Source organism: Pristiophorus japonicus, chromosome 12 (genome assembly GCF_044704955.1).
Source record: "Pristiophorus japonicus isolate sPriJap1 chromosome 12, sPriJap1.hap1, whole genome shotgun sequence".
NCBI lineage: Eukaryota > Metazoa > Chordata > Chondrichthyes > Pristiophoridae > Pristiophorus > Pristiophorus japonicus.
In genome coordinates this window covers 62,162,364-62,182,572 of record NC_091988.1, presented here as the reverse complement: position 1 = coordinate 62,182,572, position 20,209 = coordinate 62,162,364, and the positions used below count along the sequence as shown (strand labels likewise).

The 20,209-nt window shown below is 44.0% G+C and overlaps 1 protein-coding gene across 3 annotated transcripts in view; it reads right to left on the bottom strand.

The window, feature by feature from the left end:
- fancd2 (FA complementation group D2) overlaps positions 1-20,209 on the bottom strand; it is a 107,231-nt gene that overhangs the window by 12,851 nt on the left and 74,171 nt on the right. For 2 of the 3 annotated variants that reach the window (XM_070895580.1, XM_070895581.1), the window contains exons 32-41: positions 20,051-20,161; positions 18,961-19,088; positions 17,948-18,047; positions 16,897-17,019; positions 14,457-14,550; positions 10,670-10,741; positions 9,588-9,626; positions 7,133-7,207; positions 4,556-4,630; positions 3,103-3,249 (exon numbers count right to left, since the gene is read on the bottom strand). In XM_070895580.1, the coding sequence (XP_070751681.1) occupies positions 3,103-3,249; positions 4,556-4,630; positions 7,133-7,207; positions 9,588-9,626; positions 10,670-10,741; positions 14,457-14,550; positions 16,897-17,019; positions 17,948-18,047; positions 18,961-19,088; positions 20,051-20,161 (964 nt within the window). Of the gene's footprint in view, positions 1-3,102; positions 3,250-4,555; positions 4,631-7,132; positions 7,208-7,359; positions 7,556-9,587; positions 9,627-10,669; positions 10,742-14,456; positions 14,551-16,896; positions 17,020-17,947; positions 18,048-18,960; positions 19,089-20,050; positions 20,162-20,209 lie in introns of those variants that run through there. The other variant, XM_070895582.1, reaches the window with a different exon arrangement.

The following is a 20,209-nucleotide window of genomic DNA, read 5'->3' as shown; positions in this document are numbered from 1 at the left end:
GTGAATACCGAATCAAAGTACTTGTTCAATTGGTCTGCCATTTCTTTGTTCCCCGTTATGACTTCCCCTGATTCTGACTGCAGGGGACCTACGTTTGTCTTTACTAACCTTTTTCTCTTTACATATCTATAGAAGCTTTTGCAGTCCATCTTAATGTTCCCTGCAAGCTTCCTCTCGTACTCTATTTTCCCTGCCCTAATCAAACCCTTTGTCCTCCTCTGCTGAGTTCTAAATTTCTCCCAGTCCCCGGGTTCGCTGCTATTTCTGGCCAATTTGTATGCCACTTCCTTGGCTTTAATACTATCCCTGATTTCCCTCAATAGCCACGGTTGAGCCACCTTCCCTTTTTTATTTTTACGCCAGACAGGGATGTACAATTGTTGTAGTTCATCCACGCGGTCTCTAAATGTCTGCCATTGCCCATCCACTGTCAACCCCTTAAGTATCATTTGCCAATCTATCCTAGCCAATTCACGCCTCATACCTTCAAAGTTACCCTTCTTTAAGTTCTGGACCATGGTCTCTGAATTAACTGTTTCATTCTCCATCCTAATGTAGAATTCCACCCTATTATGGTCACTCTTCCCCAAGGGGCCTCGCACAACGAGATTGCTAATTAATCCTCTCGCATTACACAACACCCAGTCTAAGATGGCCTCCCCCCCTAGTTGGTTCCTCGACATATTGGTCTAGAAAACCATCCCTTACACACTCCAGGAAATCCTCCTCCACCGTATTGCTTCCAGTTTGGTTAGCCCAATCTATAGGCATATTAAAGTCACCCATGATAACTGCTGTACCTTTCTTGCATGCACCCCTAATTTCCTGTTTGATGCCCTCCCCAACATCACTACACTGTACACAACTCCCACTAATGTTTTTTGCCCTTTGGTGTTCTGCAGCTCTACCCATATAGATTCCACATCATCCAAGCTAATGTCCTTCCTAATTATTGCATTAATCTCCTCTTTAACCAGCAATGTTACCCCACCTCCTTTTCCTTTTATTCTATCCTTCCTGAATGTTGAATACCCCTGGATGTTGAGTTCCCAGCCCTGATCATCCTGGAGCCACGTGTCTGTAATCCCAATCACATCATATCTATTAACATCTATTTGCACAGTTAATTCATCCACCTTATTACGGATACTCCTTGCATTAAGACACAAAGCCTTCAGGCTTGTTTTTTTTTTAATACCCTTTGTCCTTTTAGAATTTTGATGTAGTGTGGCCCTTTTTGTTTCTTGCCTTTGTTTACTCGGCCTTCCACTATTGCTTTTTACCTTTCTACCATCTGTTTCTGACTCCATATTACTTTGCCCTGTCTCGCTGCATAGATTCCCATCCCCCTGCCATATTAGTTTAAACATTCCCGAACTGCATTTGCAAATGTTACCCCTGGACATCAGTTCCAGTCCTGCCCAAGTGCAGACCGTCCCTTTTGTACAGGTCCCACTTCCCCCAGAACTGGTTCCAATGTCCCAGGAATTTGAATCCCTCCCTCTTGCACCACTGCTCAAGCCAATTATTTATTCTAACTATCCTGCTCCCTCTACTCTGATTAGCACGTGGCACTGGTAGCAATCCAGAGATTACTACCTTTGAGGTCCTACTTTTTAATTTAACTCCTAGCACCCTAAATTCAGCTTGTAGGACCTCTTCCCGCTTCTTGCCTATATCGTTGGTACGTACATGTACCACGACAACTGGCTGTTCACCCTCCCTCTCCAGAATGCTCTGCAGCCTCTCAGAGACATCCTTGACCCTTGCACCAGGGAAGCAACATACCATCCTGGAGTCTCGGTTGCGGCTGCAGAAACTCCTATCTATTCCCCTTACAATAGAGTCCCCTATTGTCAGTATCAAGCTCGCTGTTGCAGCCGGTTCCAGACCAGGGTTGGTGGTGGCCTTGGACATTCAAAGTGTCTTTATTAAAATTGAGAAACTCGGGTGGTGGGGGAATGGCAAATGTCCATCAGGCAAGTCACCAGCAAAGCTGAAAAGACTAAAACAGGAGATGATGTAGATGAAAGAACCAGAGGAAAGCGACATGAGGAAAAACTCTTTTATGCATGGAGTGGTTAGGATTTGGAATGCACTGCCTGATAGAGTAGTGGATACAGATTCAATAGTAGCCTTCAAAAGGGAATTGGATAAATACTTGAAAGAGAAAACATTGCAGGGCTATGGGGAAAGAGCGGGTGAGTGGGACTAACTGGAATGCTCTTCAAAAGAGCCGGTGCAGACTCGATGGGCCGAATACTCTCATTCTGTGCTGTATTGTTCTATGAGGAAGCAGTGACTAGGTGATGCCACCCTTGGGTGTTCAAAAAAATCAGCAGACCGTAGGATTGAAGGATGTAAGTAATGCAAGTGTTGTAATTCTGAAAAAGAATGAGAAGATGATGCGGTGATTCTTGATTTCAACACAGCAAGGAGGGAGTGAGGAGTGTGTAGGAGGGAATATTTGTGGCTTCGGAGGAACTACGTGCAGTTCTGGTCACCACATTACAGGAATGATGTGATTGCACTAAAAAGGGTGCAGAGGAAATTTATGAGGATGTAGCTAGGACGAAAGATTGGATAGGCTAGGGTTGTTTTCCTTGGTAGAGGAGGCTGAGGGGAAACCTAATTGAGGTGTATAAAATTATGAGGGGCCTGGATAGAGTGCTTAGGAAGGACCTATTTCTCTTAGCAGAGGGGTCAATAACCAGGGGGCATAGATTTAAAATAGTTGGCAGAAGGATTAGAGGGGAGATGAGGAAACATTTGGCGGTGGGAGTCTGGAACTCTGCCTAAAAGGGTGGTAGAGACAGAAACCCTCATTACACTTAAAGAGCCATAACCTACAGGGCTACAGACCTGGTGCTGGAAGGTGGGATTAGGCTGGGTAGCTCTTTTACAACCGTTTGGCCTCCTTCTGTGTCGTAATTTTTTTTCTATGATTCAAACTAGCCTAACTCTCTAACCCAGCAATTTGTGAAGTCAAAAGTATGGTAACAAAAAGCAATTGAGACACATCAATAAGCCTGTGACAATGCAGGAGAATACAGTTCCACTTTAATGAACCAGAAACATAAATCTATGCTTACTTATACTCACCTGCAGGTCTCTGTTTTTGAGGTTTCCCAGCCAGAATGCCTCTTGGCACTTGTTAATGGTTAACATCGCTTTGACTCGGTACACAAATAATTCCAACAACTTCTTCAGCAATGGGACGTGATTGGTCAGATTGGTATCCTGGTTGAGCTATAAATAAACCAGCAGGGAAGGGAAGAAGACATTTCATTGACAATAAAGCACAGACATCCGTATACTCCTGATTGATAGTAGTTAAAAACATCAAAATACACAAAGAAACTACTACTTAAATTTTACTTTCTATTAATGTAGGACTAGCTGGTCTACCTGCCAATTCACATGATTTTTGGGACATCATTAAAGGCACTGTCCTGTTCTTGGGTACTACCCTTGTACTCTCGAGATGTATCCCCTCCAAGCACAGGTGCTCTGTAGACATCTAACTTCATGACAGATTCCAGACAATAGGCTGGATTTTCTGATCCACATTACTTTAATACTAATGGCATTTTATTTAAAAATGCCACAATTCACTTGTGACTTATTCACCATATACTAATTTCTCGGCATCTGCAGCTATTCAATATGGCGACACTGTGAATGTTTAGTTTGCTAGCACATATAAATGTTTTTTCTTGTGTACTTTACCCATTATAATGTAATAACAATTATGTTAACGCCAATACACATTATCTTGCATTTCTCAACATATTTCTGTAAATCTAATCATTGATCATAATTTGAACAATCCTGGGTCCCTACAGAGCTCTGTTCCATCCACCACCATAGATGCTGTGTTTACAGTAACTTCACTAGAGTGGCACAGTTGATTCAGACACTTCTTTCACTGTAAGAAGCTGAACTTCAATCCAAACTAGCTGGATGGCTCTTTTGGACCCATCTGTTGTTTCTCTACTTGTGCCATTACCATCTCCTTTGGCCTTGTACAATCAAACCATTTGTCATTTAATCTCTCCTACCTTCCACCCCATCACCTACCTTCCCTTTTGTTCTTTCCTCCCCTCCCTGCCTCTGCACGTGCCTAAAACCTGCTATACTTCTAACTTTTTCCAGTTCTGACGAAAGGTCATCAACCTGAAACGGTAACTCGGTTTCTCTCTCCATCTACTCAGCCTAACCTGCTGAGTATTTCCAGCACTTTCTGTTTTTCTCAGTGAAATGGGCTTTGGCATTCTCGATACAGAGGTACCGGTAGTGGTACAAACACAGATATATTTTCCCACATCTTTCTCATTTATATCACCTAAATGAATTTACAAGATCCTCATAGTTTCTAGTATTTAAACTGATTAAACTTTTCCATTAGAAATATTAGATTGCAAAATTAAGTAACAGTGGAGGTTACATCTTAATCTTTAGATAATCTTGCATTAAATTCAAATCTATAACAAGAAAGTGTGTTGATACCAACTATTTCCAACTCCACAATCCTGGGTCCTGCAGGCATACATACCTTGGTATGGCCACACATATGGTGCAGCTGACGAGTGCTCAGCTGTAGGGTTTTTAGCAAACTCTGAACATCATCCTTAAGAGAAAGAGAATAGTCTCAGTATGCAGATTTAAGTTATGAGAAGAAGGGCATTTGTTATAATGTAAGGTTTTTAAAAGAAAATTGCCTTCTGAAAGTGAACTTGTAACATTGGTCACCTTTAAGCTACAATAGGCTGACACTCCAGTGCCGTGCTGAGGGAGCACTGCACTGTTGGAGGTGCCATCTTTCGGATGAGACGTTAAACTGAGGCTCCGTCTACTCTCAGGTGAATGTAAAAAAATCCCATGGCACTATTTTGAAGAATAGCAGGGGAGTTATCCCCGGTGTCCTGGCCAATATTTGTTCCTCAATCAACATCACTACTAAAAATCGATTCATCTGATCATGATCACATTGCTGTTTGTGGGAGCTTGCTTTGTGCAAATTGGTTGCCACATTTCCTACATTACAACAGTGACTACATTTAAAAAATCTACTTCATTGGCTGTAAAGGGCTTTGCGACATCCAGAAGGGCGCTATATAAATGCAGGTCTTTCTTTTCTTTTTATTGAAGTTTTAAATATTCAGGTTGTAAGCTTTACTATTTTACCCCAGTCAGATAAACAAAAGACTTGGGCGTTGATTTTCTTGGTCTCCTCCCTTCCCTCCCCCCCCCCCCCCCACCCCCACCCACACCAGCCCAAAGGACACTCTGCTGTCCAGGATGAGCCATGGCCAGTGACTACACTCCAAAAAGAACCGCATTGGCTGTGAAGCATTTTGGGATGTCTGTTGGTCGTGAAAGGCGCTATATAAATGCAAGTCTTTCTTTCTTTTATAAAAGTCTTGCATTAAATTAAAACACAAACCAAGACTTTTTTGGTCATATCAAAGAGTAAGACATGTTCTAGAGCAGCACAGTCACTTCGGCTGAGTTTGTACACATGGGCTGGATTTTCGGTTCTACCTCTGTTGTCGCCCTGGAAGGGCGGTAATGGCGGTGGAAAGCATTTCCGGGCAGGTGACCAGCTTCCAGTGCCCTGTCGGTACATTCAGTGCCGGGTTTGCAGGAGCGCAGAGCCCGGGAGAGATGAGCCAGTGTGCTGCGTCCCTGATTGCAACACTGGCTCGAAATTTGACACTCATCTGATTCTAAGCGCCCAGTGGCGTGCCCTAGTGGGACCACCTGTGAAAGCTGGCGGTTCCAGCTGTAGCAGCCGCAGTGAGGGAAGGAATATCTATCTGAGGTAAATGTGATTGTATTTTATTTTATTTTTGCAATTCATGTGGATGTGACGTCAGTAAAGTACTGGGAATGCTTTTGGTGTTTTTATTCTAAATTTTTTTTTCACAGAAGCTTCTCTTGGGGCGCTCCAAGGCCGATTGTTTACCTCGGGATTTTCATTGGCTCAGCCAGCGTACTGCCCTAAAAGAGGTGTGAAACGCTTCCCTTAGCACTCTGCTCCACACTCAGGGCCCAGCTGGTGAATTTTGAGGCTGGAGGCGCAAACCATTTTCTGGCACAAAATCTACCGCTCTGCCTGGATTAACACCGCAACAGAGGCTCGATTAAATTTCTACCCCATTGTTTCTAACCTCAGATGTCCTCTACAAAAGAGGCACTTTCCACAGGGACTCAAGGAAATTTGTAAGCTCCAAGCAGACAGCTACAGAGCAGAGGCATGATAAACGAGGGAATGGCAAACGAAAATGAAAATTGTCGAAATATAAAATAGAAAGACTCCATTATTTCATTTCTTCAATTCTACTTTTTAAATGCGGTGCAGAGATAATTATTGATTATGTAAATAAACATATGGAAATTCTGTTTTGTCTGTAAAGATCTTCGGCATGTATGTATCGAACTTTGCATGCACGAGGTCGCGGGTTCAATCCCTGGCATTTCCATCCACTTCAAAATTAGGTGTCAGCCTTGGCTCAATGGTAGAACTCTCGCCTCCAAGTCAAAAGATTGTGGGTTCGAGTCCCACTCCAGAGACCCGAGCACACAATTGGGGCTGAAGTGTCTGCAGTACTGAGGGAGTGCTGCATGTCGGAGGTGCCGTCTTTCGGATGAGATGATAAACCGAGATGCCCTCTCAGGTGGATGTGAAAGACCCCATGGCACTATTTCGAAAAGGAACATGGGAGTTTTTTCTGGTGTCTTGGCCAATGTTTATCCTTCAACCAACATCACTAAAACAGATTATCTGTTCATGGGAGCTTGCTGTGTGCAAATTGGTTGCCACGTTTCCTATATTATAACAGTGACTACACTTCAAAAGTACTTAATTGGCTAGAAAGCACTTTGGGACTTCTGAGGTCATGAAAGTCGCTATACAAGTTCATGTCCTTTCTTAATTCACTCAGGCACTAATTGACCAGCTGTAAATTTCCATCAATTTCAATTTCTGTTTCAGATCTCTTTTGACCCCTTTTCAAAGTGTCCATTATTATATTACACTTACACCTGAACCTCTTGATTGAATTATAGCTTTGTTGTCAATTCCTACTTATTTTCTATTGAACTTGCATTCTTCGCTGGAAATTCATACCCTGTGCTTCTTGAAGCTGTAGTCGAGGAGTGGCATGCCTTGCTTAAGAAATGATTCAATGAAAAGGCGTCCATGCTGCATCACAAAAATATAACCATGCATTAGACTAAAACACAGCAGCAATTCCACCATCATAGAACTAATTTCTAGAAAAACTACAGCATGTGCAAAATCAAATAATGTAGTTTGATGTTATTTATGGCTGTCTGATAGCGACTTACTTTGGTGTTCCAGTCTGACGTGCTACTAGTAGTAGTTAGGACAACATTTCAATTCCATAATCAATTCCCACTCCAGCGCCTAAACCACATAAATCTAGGCTGACACTCCAGTGCAGTGCTGAAGGAGTGCTGCACTGTCGGAGGTGCCGTTAAACCGAGGTCCCGTCTTCCCTTTCAAATGGACGTAAAAGATCCCATGACACTATTTCGAAGAAGAGCAGGGAGTTATCCCCGGTGTCCTGGCCAATATTTATCCCTCAATCAACATCACTAAAACAGATTATTTGGTCATTATCACATTGCTGTTTGTGGGAGTTTTGCTGTCCGCGTTTCCCGCATTACAACAGTGACTGCACTCCAAAAAGTACTTCATTGGCTGTAAAACACTTTGAGCCATCCGGTGGTCGTAAAAGGCACCATATAAATGCAAGTCTTTTTAAAAATCCCCACGGTGATTCAAAGTCTTGGTCACACTCAATGAGGGAAAAACAGCAACTGCAGGCTAGGCATTATCCTCGGGGAGGTGTTATAGGAAGATAGAGCATAGTCAATGCATCCTGCCTTCTCATGCCTTCTAAAAGCAGGTTCAAGACCAATACATGGTGCCACAGAACACGTTGCTTGTCCATCTTTTGTTTCAGACAACAGGCAATTTACCAGATGATGAGAATAGAGTATTTTACTTTTTTTTTTAAAAACTACTGGCAGTGTGGGACACTGTTATGAGACACTAGTAGATAAACATCTAATCTCCAGACTGATCATTACATTTCAGGCAATGAAGATTTACCAGTGGTACTAACAACGGCAGAAGTGTCAGCAGTCTTACAGTTATGGCTTTGAGCCAGCACCAAGGCTGACACTCCAGAACAGTACTGAGAGTGTGGACATTGTCAGATAAGATCTTCAGTTGAGACCTTGTTCCCTGCTCAGGTTGAGGTGAAAGGGGTAATTGGAAGATTACAGAATTAATCTTCTGGATGGATATGATCAAGCGGAACAATGAGCCTTTTCCATCTTGTGGTGGGCTTGGCAAAGTAACTGTTGGTTGCAAATAGGAAACTGCGTGTATGGGGGAGGGGAGAGAATAAAGAATAAAACATCTCAACACCACTGTTGGTCGATCCTCTTGCGTGTTCCATGAAATAAAGGGGAAAATCCTAGCCATTGCCTTAGCCCATTTTCAACAGCTTCATTGGCACTATTATACTTTAATACCATAGCCTCACAATTGTAGTTCTGTAAACTGTAGAACTTCCCCTCTCGTGAGCTTTTTGATTACCATAACAATCACAGAGGTCAAAACATCATTGGACATGAGCTTGTCATCTGGTTAACACTGCAGTGGAGTACTAAGGAAATGCTTCGTTTTTAGAGGCATACAGAAAGAAAGAACTTGCATTTATATAGCACCTTTCATGACCTCAGGACAGACCAAAGCACTTTACAGCCAATGAAGTACTTTTGAAGTGTAGTCGCCATACCGCAGCCAATCTACGCACATCAATGTCCCACAAACAGCAATCAGATAATGACCAGTTAATGTGTTTTTATAATGTGGATTGACAGATAAATATTGGCCAGGACCCCTGCTCTTCTTCGAATAGTGCCATGGGATCTTTTACATCCACATGAGAGAGCGGACGGGGCCTCGTTTTACATCTCATCTGAAAGACGGCACCTCTGACAATGCAGCACTCCCTCAGTACTGCACTAGAGCCTCAGCCTACATTTTTGTGCTCAGGTCTCTGGCGTAGGTCTTGAATGCACAACCTTCAGACTCAGAAGAGAGACTGCTACTACTGAGTCAAGGCGGACATATATTGTTCATATGAGATGCTAAGACTCGGGTCTCGTCTGTTTGTTTAAAAATATTAAAGATACAATGGCACTATTCAAAGAAGAGTTGGGAGTTTTCCCAGTGTCCTGGCCAACATTCCTCTCTCAACCAATAGCGCACATTATATATACACATGTATAAAACATATATTTTAACTGGTCGGTCATCTCATTGCGGTTTGTAGGATGTTGCTGGTAAGGAATAGCTGTTGCTTTTGCGTACATAATAAACACTGCACTTCAAGGAACAAAGTGATTCATTATATGAAGCACTTTCAGATGGTTCAATGATGCGATCAGGCACTGTATAAATGCAAGTTCCTTTTCTTTATATTAAAAAAGAACTAAAATCACCACTGCCAAACCAAAACCTAAAAATGTATTAAGCCCATTACCTTGAGACAAACACCCAGGACAGGCCTGCTATCAAACACCTGTGTGGTTAGAAAACAGTAATGAACATAAAAACAGATTTGTTCAAAGTATGACCACTGCAAACAAACAGATACTGAAACAAGGGTTCACAACAAGAAGCCACATAAACAGATAGCAGGCATACAACCTGTTGTAGTACTAGCATGGAGCACCATAGTCATGCTTCAATCTCCTACTCCCTCAGGTTCCTGATCTCACCTGCACTGGTGCAGGGAGAAGCTGAGTAAACAGAAAAAGAGGGAGTGAAAATCCCACAGCTGTCTTCCATGTGTCCTCGCAGCCGGTTCAGAGTGACACTGGCAAAGGCTACACACCTCTCTTAGGGCGCTAGGCCGGCTGAGCATGCGAAAATCCCGAGCTAAACGGCCAGCCTCGGTGCGCTCTGAGAGAGGCCTGGGGAGAAAAAAAAACTGAAAAAACCCACCAAAAACATTCTCAATAAATACCTCACGCTACCACAACATAAATCCCCCCAAAAAAACAATCATACTTACCCGAGGTCAACATTACTTACCTCACTGCAGCTGTTACAGATTGGACTGCCTGCTTTCACAGGCGGTCCCAGCACGGCGCTCTACGGGTCAGGCGGGAGCCAAAAATCGAGCCAGAATTGCACACCGGCTTGCCTCTTCCGGGCAGTAATGCTTTGTGCCCCCATTGCAACCGGCCCAGAGAACCCCGCTGGGGTGTTGAAAGCCTGCCGCCCACCCAGAAGAGCTTACCGCCGCCATTACCGCCCCATCCGGGCCAAAAACAGAGGCAGCAACAAACTGAAAATCCAGCCCAAAGGGTGGTAGAAGTTTGGAACTCTATTCTGCAAACGGCAGTTTAACTTTAAATCCGAGATTGATAGATTTTTGTTAACCAAAGGTATTACGGGATATGGGGTATATGGAGTCTGTTCACAGATCAGCCATGATCTATTTGAATGGCTGAACAGGCGGAGGGGCTAAATGGCCTACACCTGTCCCTATCGGAGGAATAGTGGAGCAAAAATAAGGGGAATTGCATAACCTTACTAAAAAAGAAATCACTTAGTTACCTTTACAAGATTTACCAGGATATGGAAATCCCGCACAGCGACATTCCAACGCAGCAGCTTCTCTACCTGTACCTGAAACCAAATGCGAGTCAGTTAAAATAGAAAGGGTTTAAAAATATACATATAAATAGGTATCAAAACAGTCACAATTTTCTCCATTCTGTGTCATTCTGGTGTAATACCAACAGTACTCGTCATCTCCTTCATGTAACAACCCTTGATCACAGCCTCTTGCTTGTGAATGGCAATACATGCCCTCACCAATGCAATTTTATGCTGTTTCTGTTAAGTGCCCGTATTTCTACTCTTAAATATTATTATATTACAAAATTTGTGTAAATAGGTTGCAGAATCATTCAATTGTCAATATCTATCTGGTACATAGGGATGAAATCAGACAAAAAGAGAGGCAAGCACATATGGGCCTGATTCTGTCTCATCCAGAGTACAACAATAACTTGTATTTATATAGCACATTTAAAGTAGTATAATGTCCCAAGGCACTTTACAGGAGTTTTATAAGGCAAAAAAAATTTACACTGAGCCATGCAAGAAGAAATTAGGGCAAATGACCAAAAGCTTGGTCAAAGAGGTAGGTTTTAATGAGCGTCTTAAAGCAGGAAAGACGAAGAGCTTGAGGGAGGGATTTCCAGAGCCAAGAGCCTGGGCAGCTGAAGGCGTGACCACCAATGGTTGAGTGATCAAAATCAGGAAAGCTCAAGGGGGCAGGATTAGAGGAGAGAAGATAGCTCAGGAGGTGGGTGTTACGGGGCTGGAGGAGATTACAAAGCTAGGGAGGGGCGAGGCTATGGAGAGATTTGAAAACAAGGATGAGATTTTTAAAATCGAGGCGTTGCTTACCCGGGAGCCAATTTAGGTCAGTGAGCACAGGAGGTGATGGGTGAACGGAACTTGGTGCGAGTTCGGACATGGGCAGCCGAGTTTTGGATGACCTCAAGTTTATGTATGGTAGAATGTGGCCAGGTGTGCGTTCGAATAGTCAAGTCTAGAGGTAGCAAAGGCTTGAATGAGGGTTTCAGTAAACGAACTGAGCCAGGGGCGGAGACGGACAATGTTACTGAGTTAGAAATAGGCCGTCTTAGTTATGGCACGGATATGTGGTCAAAGGCTCATTTCAGGGTCAAATATGACAACAAGGTTGCAAACAGTCTGGTTCAGCATCAGACAGATGCTAGGGAGGGATGGAGTCAGTGGCTAGGGAAAGCAGTTTGTAGCAGGGACCAAAGACAATGGCTTTGGTCTTCCCAATATTTAATTGGAAAAAATTTCTGCTCATCCAGTACTGGATGTCCGACAAGCAGTCTGATAATTTAGAGACCGTGGAGGGATCGAGACACGTGATGGTGAGATAGAGCTGGGTGTCATCAGCGTGCATGTGAAAACTGATGCTGTGTTTCCAGATGATGTTGCCATGGGGCAGCATGTAGATGAGAAATAGGAGGGGGGCCAAGGATAGATCCTTGGGGGACACCAGCGGTAACAATGCAGGAGTGGGAAGAGAAGCCATTGCAGGTGATTCTCTGGCTACGATTAGATAGATAAGAATGGAACCAGGCAAGTGCAGTCCCACCCAGCTGGCCGGTGGTGAAGAGGCGTTGGAGGAGGACAGTGTGGTCAACCGTGTCAAAGGCTGCAGACAGGTCAAGAAGGACGAGGAGGGATAGTTTACCTTTGTCACAGTCACAAAGGATGTCATTTGTGACTTTGATAAAAGACGTTTCGTTACTGTGGCAGGGGCAGAAACTTGATCAAAGGGATCCAAACATGGAGTTCTGGGAAAGATGGGCATGGATTTGGGAGGCAAGAACACATTCAAGGAATTTGGAGAGGAAAGGATGGTTGGAGATGTGGCGGTAGTTTGCAAGGAGGGTGGGGATCAATGGTTGTTTATTTTGAGGAGAGAGGTGATCACGGCAGATTTGAAGGAGCCGAGGACAGTACCTGAGGAGAGAGAACAGTTAACAGTGTCAGCTAACATGGGAGGCAGAAAAAAAAGTGTTAAGTTGTCAGCAGTTTAGTGGGAATAGGTTCGAGGAAACAGGAAGTGGGTCTCATGGACAAGGTGAGCACGGAAAGGTCAGGAGGGGAGATCAGAGAGAAACTGGAAGCAGCAGTCGTAGGACATTTGGAAAAGCAAAATTCGGTCAGGCAGAGTCAGCATGGATTTATGAAGGGGAAGTCATGTTTGACAAATTTGCTAGAATTCTTTGAGGATGTAATGAACAGGGTGGATAAAGGGGAACTAGTGGATGTGGTGTATCTGGATTTCCAGAAGGCATTTGACAAGGTGCCACATAAAAGGTTACTGCACAAGATAAAAGTTCACAGGGTTGGGGGTAATATATTAGAATGGATAGAGGATTGGCTAATGAACAGAAAACAGAGCGTAATGGTAAATGGTTCATTCTCGGGTTGGCAATCAATAACTAGTGGGGTGCCGCAGGGATCAGTGCTGGGACCCCAACTATTTACGATCTATATTAACGACTTGGAGGAAGGGACTGAATGTAGTAGTCAAGTTTGCTGACAATACAAAGATGGAAGGAAAAGCAATGTGTGAGGAGAACACAAAAAATCTGCAAAAGGACATAGACAGGCTAAGTGAGTGGGCAAAAATTTGGCAGATGGACTATAATGTTGGAAAGTGTGAGGTCATGCACTTCGGCAGGAAAAATCAAAGAGCAAGTTATTATTTAAATGGAGAAAGATTGCAAAGTGCCGCAGTACAGCGGGACCTGGGGGTACTTGTGCATGAAACACACAAGGTTAGTATGCAGGTACAGCAAGTGATCATGAAGGCCAATGGAATCTTGGCCTTTATTGCAAAGGGGATGGAGTATAAAAGCAGGGAAGTCTTGCTACAGTTGTACAGGGTATTGGTGAGGCCGCACCTGGAATACTGCATGCAGTTTTGGTTTCCATATTTATGAAAGGATATACTTGCTTTGGAGGCAGTTCAGAGAAGGTTCACAAAGTTGATTCCAGAGATGAGGGGGTTGACTTATGAGGAAAGGTTAAGTAGGCTGAGCCTCTACTCATTGGCATTCAGAAGAATGAGAGGTGATCTTATCGAAATGTATAAGATTATGAGGGGACTTGACAAGGTGGATGCAGAGAGGATGTGTCCACTGATGGGGGAGACTAGAACGAGAGGGCATGATCTTAGAATAAGGGACCGCCCAGTTAAAACTGAGATGAGGAGAAATTTCTTCTCTCAAAGGGTTGTGGATCTGTGGAATTCGCTGCCTCAGAGAGCTATGGAAGCTGAGACATTGAATACATTTGATAGGAATAGACAGTTTCTTAAACGATAAGGGAATAAGGGGTTATGGAGAGTGGGCAGGGAAGTGAACCTGAGTCCATGATCGGATCAGCCATGATCGTATTAAATGGCGGAGCAGGCTTGAGGGGCCGTATGGCCTACTCCTGCTCCTATATCTTATGTTCTTATGTGCATATTAAGATGGGAGTTCATGGCTAAGGCAGGGCCAAACCCTAGAGGAAGTTTGGCCGGGCAGGCTAGGGAAGAATATATCAAGCACCAATCAAAAAGAAATTTACAAAATAAAAATGTTTCCCCCCCTTCCCTTGATGTCCCTCCAGACATTACATGGACTGTTTGTGAATGCCAAATCAACATTAAATCCTTAATGGACAATCCAATTGGTTTTTGCCCTTTTGCTTCTAGTGACATTCGTTCTGCATTATTAGAATTGAATTGCTGCAAGTTGGTGAAATGTTAAGAGACCAACATGATCTGCATTACCTCAGCTGAATCGGACTCTTTGCCAGCCGGAATATCCTTTACCGACTTGTCCAGTTCATTCATCATCACCCGGTAGAAGACCAGGAAAGTTTGCCTGTAGAGAAATTAAGTAGTTTATATCACTGCTTTTCCAAGTTTTCCAAACTTAATCAATCCCCTTCTTCACTTTGATTGAAAAGGGTGGCAGACGGAACCCAGTGTCTTCCTGATGGTGCTTACTATGTGGCCACAATGAGAGTGGCCTTGGGATGACTCATTCTCCAATTTTCCTTCCAATTCTGTTATTGAATGCTTGGATTCCACTTGATATCTCCGAGTGGCCAGTGAGATTGGGTACTCACTGCAAGAGACCATGGGCACACTTCAGTTTCCTGCCATTTGATGGCACGGTTCAATTCAGCTCCAATGCTCCCAGATTAAGCAGAATTAAAGCGAATCCCCATACCAACAGAAACCTTCTATTTAAATCCAATCCCTAAGGCTTACCACATGCTCTTCCACGTGGAAGGGCAAGATGGTCTCAGATGCATACTTCTCCATGACCACCAATGCTACTGTGATTGGCTATTAACTTGTGCAATTCAAGTAAATCAAGCCAAATAAGAATATAAGAAATAAGAGCAGGAGCAGGCCATTCGGCCATACGAGCCATCATGGCTGATCTTTGACCTCAACTCCACCTTCCCTCCCTATCCCCATATCATTTGGTGCCCTTAGTATTCAAAAAAATTATCTCTGTCTTGAAACACTCTGGTGCAGAGATGCCCAAAGATTCACAACCCTCTGAGTGAAGAAATTTCTCATCTCAGTCCTAAATGGCTGACACCTTATTCTGAGGCTGTGACCCCCTACTTACAGACTCTCCAGCTGGGGGAAACATCCTCCCAGCATCTACCCTGAAGAATGTTATATGTTTCAATGAGATCACCTCTCATTCTTCTAGACTCTAGGGAATATAGGCCTAGTCTACTCAATCTCTCCTCATAGGACAATCCCTCCATCCCAGGAATCAGTCTAGAGAACCTTTGTTGCACTCCCTCCAGGCTTGTGTCGCTGAGAATGTGGACAGGCAAGCAACCTATTCCCAGGTCATTCCACAACAGTGAACAAACCTTCACCATGGCAATTCTGCAGATAATTCACAGCTTAGAAACATATTGTGCTGGGAATGACTAATGAGAGCTCAAGTTCTACCACTCTTCTGCTCAAATCTGTTGCCTCTTCCGGGGTCCCCCTTAGCTTGTAGGATTTGAATTCCCCCCTCTCCAATTTTCTCCTTAAGATGTTGACTCATAAAGGGGTACAGTTTCACAAGCATCTTCAAGCTCTTAGGCGAGTCATCCAGGTGAGTCCAGGGACAGGGGGGCCGAAATTAACCCCCGCCGGAAATAGGTCGCACCCACCGTGTTTGGTGTGTTTTGGCTGCCGCAACCCTTGTGAGATGCAGCTCTGTCGCTTTTTTTCGAGCGGGGGCAGAAGACGGTCATAATGGGGGCGGAACGGACTCTCCACCGCTGTTAGAGCTGCATCAGCGCCAGGCTGGTGACATCATCACACTGATGCGTCACAACGTCTCTCCCCTTCAGTTAAAGGCGAGAGCCTCTGTGCCCTCTGCAGTTTTTAAAGTTAGGTCCACTGGGCCACCAGGGAGGGTTTTGGCTGGGCCAATGGCCTGGCACCTAAAAGGGGTGACAGACTACCTGGCCGAACCAGAGGACATAATTGTCGGGCTGACCTGGCAATCAGCCGACAATAAAAAAAAGCGGGTGGCTGCAGCACTGCGTCCTACCCTTTAATGGAGGTTGCACCGCCAATTTACACACATTGGAAACACAGTACACCGACAAAAAAAAACTGTTGGCACGTGCAGCAGCTGAAATGTTCTCCAGTGAATTTTGCTTGCGTGGTAGGACGTCAGCGGTACAGGCTTTGATGAAGCACTTAGGAGGGTTCGGCAGCAGCGGGGTGGAAGTGGGAGGAGCGGAGTGGATATGGTGACCGTCGGAAAAACCACCGGGACGCATTTTGCGAGTGGCGGCTATTCGACTACAAATCGTCGGCCAATCGACACCGCCGCGTGGCTGCCGCTTTGCGGCGGCAACGGGCCTTATCAGGAGAATGAATTTCGGCACCAGTGAGTTTTGGTATGCTGACATTGATTCTGTCCTCATCGGACATCTGCACACTTTCCAGCAGGCAACACTGGACAATGATCGAAGCAAGAATATTCTCATCCCTTCACATACTTTAAGAGCATGGAGGCCAATTGCAGCACCTCCACCATCTCTCCCAGCAGCGATCGCTAACACAGCATAGACTGGGGTTGGGTTGGCGGGTTCAGCTACTGCGACATCAGGGAGCTGAATTGTGCGATTTTACTCATGGTTACATCGTAACTTCAGAAGTGCCTTTGTTGGCACAAGCAAAACTCCATTCACACCTGGTCAGTGTTGGAAATGTGACCGAGTTGCCATCCTTGGTCGAGTTCAATAGCTCAGGAATGCCCACACCAGCGATTTCCTCTACAGATTTCAACACGTCATCTGTATGCTTCAGGTAAATACTGCAAAAAGGGTAAAAACACAAATTAGCCATCAGATTGCTGAACGTTCAGCTGATGCTGGGTTACCCAACAAAGCAATACTTCACTTAATTTGCCAACATTTCTGTTTCATTCTACTCCACCTCCACACGACATTTCCCAGTAAAACAGAAAAAGAAAACAACGTTGTCTAGGCCTGTTTTTGCAGCTATTTAAAAGGTAATTAGGAATGTGAGTGATGTGGAGCAATTCAGTATTCAACATTTCCTATTTGCTTTGGAAAGTATATAGCTGCCACATAACAAAAAAGCACACAGAGCATATTTATATATAGTTTGAATGAATGTTTCAGGCAAAAAATACATTTATACACAGAGTATCTATAAATGAACCAATTCACTGCTCCCAAATGTATTCCACATGCCCGAAAAGACATCACCCAGATTTAGAGACATAGTGCATTGGCGTGTGAACATTCTGGGCTGAAGGGTGGTAGAATGTGATTCTATCTTGTATCTTGCTATGTTAAGTTTGTAATCTCTGAAAGTTCATCAAGTTGAAAGGAGGAACTAAAAAAATGAGAAAAAGAGTGGAGATGAAATGAGTATTCGGGACTTCTTAGCTGCTGTCACGATATATTGGAGCATCAGGATGCTATAGATTGATTGGACCTAGGTGTGTACCAGAGACTGGAACACTAATTTTCTGATCTCAAATAACAGTTTCACTGTAGGACCAGCCAGAGGCCAAGCACATAAGGAGGTTGGGCAATCTCACGCATGCCCTAGCAGCTGGTATCAGAGTGTACTTCTTCCCTTTTCCACCAAAAGAGTCATAATTAAACTTAACGTTTACCTCATAAGCACTAATATGGGCTTGCCTTCAGAGACAAACAAAAAGAGGTTCATCTCCATCCCAGGCAATTAATCGGATTACTGGTTATACTTACCATAGGAGGGTTTGCAGAGCTTCATTGTATTTAATGCCTTTCTCTTTTTCCCCACTGGGCAGAACCCAGGATTGGCACAAGAAACCTCGTGCTATGGATGCTGAAAGGAGAAAATTGAGAGCAATCACTACAACCATTTAAACACCAATGAAATCTTTATAATGTAGATATACATATCATCAGTACAAAATAAATGCAATCACAGAGACTTGAGGAAAAAAAGGCAAGTTCTGATCAGAACAGGTCTCAAAAGCAACAGAGGAGAATGTTAGGAAGTGGATGCTGTGTAAATCACATCGTCGCTGTACATTTGGACACGGTCAGCAGGATATACGTGGCCTCGTGGAGAGGGGTGCACCAAGAAAGTAGTTGAAGAAGCAACGCTGTGCATTAGTGCCCTATCTCTATAACCTCCTCCAGCCGTACAACCTTCCGAGATCTCTGCACTCCTCCAATTTGGGCCTCTTGCACATTCCCTATTTTAAATCACACATCTATTGGCAGCCGTGCTTTCAGCTGCCTGGGCCCCAAGCTCTGAAATTCCCTCCCTTTCCACTTCTCCCTCCTCCTTTAAGGCGCTCCTTAAAACCTACCTCTTTGATCAAGCTTTTGGTCATCTGTCCAATATCTCATGTGGCTCAGTGTCAAATTTTTGTTTGATAATGTTCCTGTGACGCACCTTGCGATGTTTTGCTACATTAAAGGCGCTATATAAATGCAAGTTGCTATTGCACTGTGATGTTGCAGCATACCAATTTGTCCTCTGCTGTATAAATGAGCTGAGATAAACAGCTGTGAAGAAGACAGACACTTACCAAAAGAAATGCTAGGACAGTCAATCTCCCATCTGATTTGACTCACTGGCAGTGGAACAGGCCTCTCGAAGATTGCTCATGATGGGCAAATAGATTCCAGCTGCCTTCTTCCTTTATTACCCTTCAATCTTACGCTCTTCCCACCTCCCGAACCCAAATTATAATCATGACACCAAAGTCGGAAGAGCCCGGACAAACCTATTTTCTCCTTGTACTGATTGTCTGGAGATCTTGCCGCTATCACAATAAGAAGCTGGGTAAGAGTCAGCGCAGAGGCACAGCGGGGAATGCTGCTGTGGAAATTCTGCAGGTACCGGAAAGTCTGCCTGTAGGGATAGAAAGGATATATTGTTAGCTACACTGGACTGAATTTACTCTGTTGCCCGCATCCTATCCTGCACCAAATCCTGCTCACCCATCATCCCTTTATCTTGCTGACATACATTGGCTGCCGGTCCACAAGAACACAAGAAATAGGAGCAGGAGTAGGCCATTTGACCCCTTGATTATGCTCTGCCATTTAATAAGATCATGGCTGATCTGATCATGGACCCAGCTCCACTTCCCTGCCCGCTTCCCATAACCCTTTATTCCCTTATTGCTCAAAAATCTGTCTATCTCCGCCTTCAATGACTCAGCCTCCACAGCTCTCTGGGGCAGAGGCACCAATGCCTCGAATTTTTAATTTTCACCCTCGTGTTTCAATCCCTTCATGGCCTTGCTCCTCCCCATCTCTGTAATCTCCTCCAGCCCCGTAACATCCCAGCAAACTCTCCGTTCCTCTGACTCTGGCCTTTTGTGAATCCCACCTCCCTTCATTGATCCATTGGCGGCAGTGCCTTCAGACTTCTAGGCCTCACACTTTGGAATTTCCTCCCTAAACCCCTCTCCCCCCCTTTAAAACCCACTTCTTTCTCCCTTCTACTATCACCTTCTTAGTCTCGCCATCGAATTTTTGTCTGATTGCACCTCGGTGAAGCAGCCTTGCAACATTTTTCTATGTTAAAGAGGCTGTATCAATTGCAAGTTGTAGATATTCATATTGTACAAAAATGAACAGGAAAATAATGTCCAAGGGTGGGGGAGTGCTGCCTTCTCAAAGGCAATTAGGGATAGGCAATAATAGCTAGCGACGTCCACGTTCCATGAATGAATAAAAAACGGCACTATTTTCTTCTTAAAACCTTTGTCAAGCAGGAGTTTAAATTATCTTTTTGGCTCCAATTTCAGTAAACAGAACTCATGTTTTTACATTATGTTTATAACAATAAAAAGTTCCTGATAATACCTGAAGAGCTCTTCCAGTTCCAATTCACCATCTCCTGCTTTGAGTCTGTTTGCCAGAACACTAAGGGCTGACTTCAGTAGTTTACGGTTTTCATGCTGGGCAAATCCACACCTGTATGTTAAAATGAAAAACACCAACTCGGTTACTGTACCAGGAAAG